General features: G+C 28.8%; 1 protein-coding gene across 1 annotated transcript; it reads left to right on the top strand.

Annotated features, from left to right (window-relative positions):
- The first annotated feature begins 527 nt into the window (after positions 1-527).
- On the top strand, positions 528-3,597 carry LOC107644244 (isoleucine N-monooxygenase 2-like). Its single transcript, XM_016348062.3, has 2 exons — positions 528-1,463; positions 2,962-3,597. The coding sequence occupies exons 1-2, from the start codon at positions 528-530 to the stop codon at positions 3,595-3,597; spliced, it is 1,572 nt and encodes a 523-aa protein (XP_016203548.1).
- Positions 3,598-4,271: the final 674 nt, after the last annotated feature.

Genomic DNA, 4,271 nt, shown 5'->3' with positions numbered 1-4,271 from the left:
TTTTAAAATTTTATAAGATACGGAGATATATATATATATATATATATAATATAAAGTATTTTTAAATAAATTGTAATAATATTTTGATATTTTATTGATATTAAAATATAAATTAGTTTTATAATTATTTTAAATATTTTATTTTAATTATATAAAATATTTAAAATATTTTTTATTTTAATAAATAATAATATATATTATTTTTAAATTTATTTTAAAAATACATGTTAAGAATAATGTTGGATACACTGATATATATATGATGGTATTTAATTAAGTGTGTTCAAACATATCCAAAAAATAATTTTTTATTTTTCATTAAGATATAATTGGACCTAATAAACATACGTGTCGAATGAATATCATATCCGAAATATATTTAACACGGAGATACTACAACTTAACAAAATGTCCGTACTTCATATACACCTAACTGTGTAGTATATATATAAGCACCTACCTCAACCCAGCCAAATTATACTTGAAATGCACCCACGTATATAGTACTTTGAGTGTTTAGCCCAGGCATGGAATTTGGTCCTACCTTGTTGCTCATGCTATTTTGCATTATTATACCTCTCTTCAACAAACTCCTTAAACTCAATGACTCAACAAAGAAATCAAAGAAGCCTAGGCTCCCACCAGGTCCCAAACCATGGCCTATAGTTGGTAACATCCCTCAAATGCTTGCAAACAAACCCACTCTTAGATGGATACAAAACATCATGAATGATCTCAACACCGAAATCGCATGCATCCGTCTAGGCAATGTCCATGTTATCCCAGTGACAAGTCCTTCCATTGCACGCCAAATTTTAATGAAACAAGATGCAATCTTCGCATCAAGACCATTGAGTTGGTCAAGTAAATTTGTCTCATCGGGATACCTAGCCACAACTCTAACACCCTTTGGAGAACAATGGAAGAAAATGAAGAGAGTCATAGTTGAGGAATTGATTTCGCCACAAAGGCATCAATGGCTGCATGACAAAAGGGTGCAAGAAGCCGATAACCTTGTTCTCTATGTGTATAACCAAATCAAGAATGGTAGTGGCCTAGTGGATTTGAGGCATGTAGGGCAACACTATGGTGGAAACTTGATTAGAAGGTTGCTCTTCAATAAGAGGTACTTTGGTAATGGTAGAGAAGATGGGGGTCCTGGTGCTGAGGAATTGGAGTATGTTGAAGCACAGTTCATGGTGGTAAGGCATATTTATGCATTTTCTGTTTCTGATTATCTTCCGTTCTTGTGGGGGTTTGATTTTGAAGGTCATAAGAAAATATTGAAGAAAGCTACTAATACCCTAAGGAAGTACCATGATCCCATCATTGAAGAAAGGATTTGTCAATGGAGGAATGGGACCAGGACACATCAAGAGGATTGGCTTGATGTTCTTATCTCATTGAAAGATGCTAACAACAATCCATTTTTGACTCTCCAGGAAATCAAAAGTCAAATCATGGTAACATTTTTACTAATTCACTTTTTCATATTATTATTATTATTATCAACACTATGCTTTTATTATTTCTTAGAGAAGTTATGTTTAAAGATTCTTCTGTTAAAATAGTTAATTAGTGAAATTTAACAATACATTAAAATCAGGTAGATTTTTTTCGAAAAATAATAAAAGCCTACAACACTATATTATAGGATTAGAAGTGAACGGAGATGAGTTGAGGTAGGCTAAACTCATATTCGACTCAATAAAACTAATTTTAACTCATGATTCATCTCATTAATAATCATGTCTACTTATAAAATTTAGATTCGGTTCACCAAAAATCTACGAATTGGCTCAAATAGCATAAATATAATATATATAATTTTATATAAATAAATTATAACTTATACATAAAAAAATTATCAATTTTATATATTGTCTATCTATCAATATCATATATAAAAGATAACTACAAAATTTTATAGCAAAACATATATGTTGCTCTCTTCTATCATAAATAATAAATAATGTAAGTAGATGTGTTATCCATTCAAATACAATAAAATAAATAAAATATTACAACTAAGATATGATAAATAAAAAGTAAGATTATTATTACACAAATTTAAATTCGATTTATTTAATATACGAGCTTAAAAACTTATTTAATTTTGATTTACAAGTTTATCAAATTAACTTATCGAACTCGAACTTGTTTTGTAAACCGATTTAACTCACTCTCAAGCATATATGTTAAAGAGAGATAGAATGGAGAGGAAAAAATGTTAAGAATGGCCAAAGTGTAGGACTGTCAAATAGGTTAGTTCGGTTTATTTAAGTCTAGATCACTTTAAGTTTGTGGGTTAAATGGGACAGACTCATTTAAACCCACTTTATTTATGGGCATAATTTTTTAACGTGGATTATTTATGATTAGTTCGATGGGTTAAATGAGTTGGTTCGTTTATCTTTTTATTTTATTTTTTTAAAAATATTTTTAAAAAAATTACATTTATGCCGAAAGGCTGAAACAAATAATGTTTTTCCAACTAATGAATCAGATTTTCGGGTCGAATAAAAAAAAGATATTAGATAAAAGTACTAATTTTTTTTTGAAAATGTAAAATAAAATTTAAACGTACTGTCTATTTAACCTATTTATTAATCCGTCATTTTTTCAAGTTAATAATACTTAACTCAAAATTTAAATAGATTTAATTTTAAAAACAAAATTCGCCGTGTAAACAAATAAATGGGTTGGTCATGGGTTTAGCCCATTTTATCGACTATACCAGAGTGATTAGAGAATGAAAGAATGAATTGTTTGATTATATTTTAATTTATTTATATGGTTAGTAATTTTATTCTTAATCTTGCTCCACTCTAAAAAAAACTAGAAAAAAAATACTTGACTATTAATTAATTTCTTTATTTTTTTTCTTATGTAGCTTACATGATTAAAATATATATATTTGCTTGATAAGATGAATATGAAGAATATATGTGTCTTTTGCAGGAAATTGCAGTTGGAACAATGGACAATCCATATAATAATGTTGAATGGGTACTTTCTGAAATAATTAATCAACCAGAGATACTTCAAAAGGCTATTGAAGAATTAGATAAAGTGGTAGGAAAGAAGAGGTTAGTACAAGAATCAGATATTCCAAAGCTCAACTATGTGAAGGCATGTTTGAGAGAAGGTTTTCGTCTTCACCCAATTAATGACTTTAATATTCCTCATGTTTCAATGAAAGACACAATTGTTGCCAATTACTTCATCCCAAAGGGTAGCCATATTCTTATTAGGAGGCAAGGTATTGGCCAAAATCCAAGAGTTTGGAATGAACCATTGAAGTTCAAACCTGAAAGACATTTGAAGAAAGATGGATATGATTTGACTTTGACTGAGTCAAATCTAGAGTTGTTCATATTCGGCACTGGAAGACGAAGTTGTCCTGCAATCACACTTGGGACTACAGTGATTGTTATGCTCTTTGCAAGGTTGGTTCATGGATTCACTTGGATTGCACCTCCCAATGAACCAAGCATTAATCTTTCTGAACTTGAAAAGGATACCACAAAAGTTAAGCCACTAGTTGCACTGGGAAAACCAAGACTACCACTGGAAGTTTATCATCAAATCAATTAAAAGAAATATCTTTGAATGATTTTAGTACTTTGCATCATTTAATTATTGGTGTGTCATCTTTAATTTAGGTAGAACTATACAAACTAATTATGATGAAGTGTGAGTCACTCAATAACATGGGTCAGGCAGACAGACTCAACAAATTTATGATAAGGGGATAAAAATAATACACGTCACTATTAAAAGATATATTAATTTAAAATATAAAAAAAATAAAAATATACATTAATTATTCGAATAACAAAAAAATAAAATAAAATTTACATTAGTCACTAACTTTGTCTTCAAATCTTAAAGATACTTCTTTTTTTGTTTTTATATTTTAAAAATGTTGAATAATTGTTTCATTCTCAACTTGATTATGAGCACTATTATGATTTTCAACATATATTTGTAATCTCTCCTTCTTTTTTCAATTTGAAAAGTCCTCTTTTATAAAAGTATCACCACTCGTATTATCAGGTTTCATAATATTGTAACAAAGACAAAAGACATCATCTTTTAAAATACTATATTCCAACCAATTGCCAAATTCATCAAACCAATTAGCATTAAATCTATGGAGAGAAGTCCCAAAATATATTTGTAGAAAATCATGTTCTTTGTTGGAAATAATACACCATTCCCCCTTGAGAAAATATTTTTCACAGAGAAATAAAATAGACACAATCACA

This window comes from Arachis ipaensis, chromosome B1 (assembly GCF_059453495.1).
Source record: "Arachis ipaensis isolate K30076 ecotype BB chromosome B1, ASM5945349v1, whole genome shotgun sequence".
NCBI lineage: Eukaryota > Viridiplantae > Streptophyta > Magnoliopsida > Fabales > Fabaceae > Arachis > Arachis ipaensis.
Note: the sequence above shows the minus strand (reverse complement) of the source record. Positions and strands in the feature narration are given on the sequence as shown.

What these genes read in the sequence shown, in the direction of transcription:
- LOC107644244 (XM_016348062.3), top strand. Translation starts at nt 528, where the DNA reads ATGGAATTTGGTCCTACCTTGTTGCTCATGCTATTTTGCATTATTATA. An exon ending in AAATCAAAAGTCAAATCATG is followed by an intron (nt 1,464 to 2,961) that starts GTAACATTTTTA and finishes TGTCTTTTGCAG; the next exon opens with GAAATTGCAGTTGGAACAAT.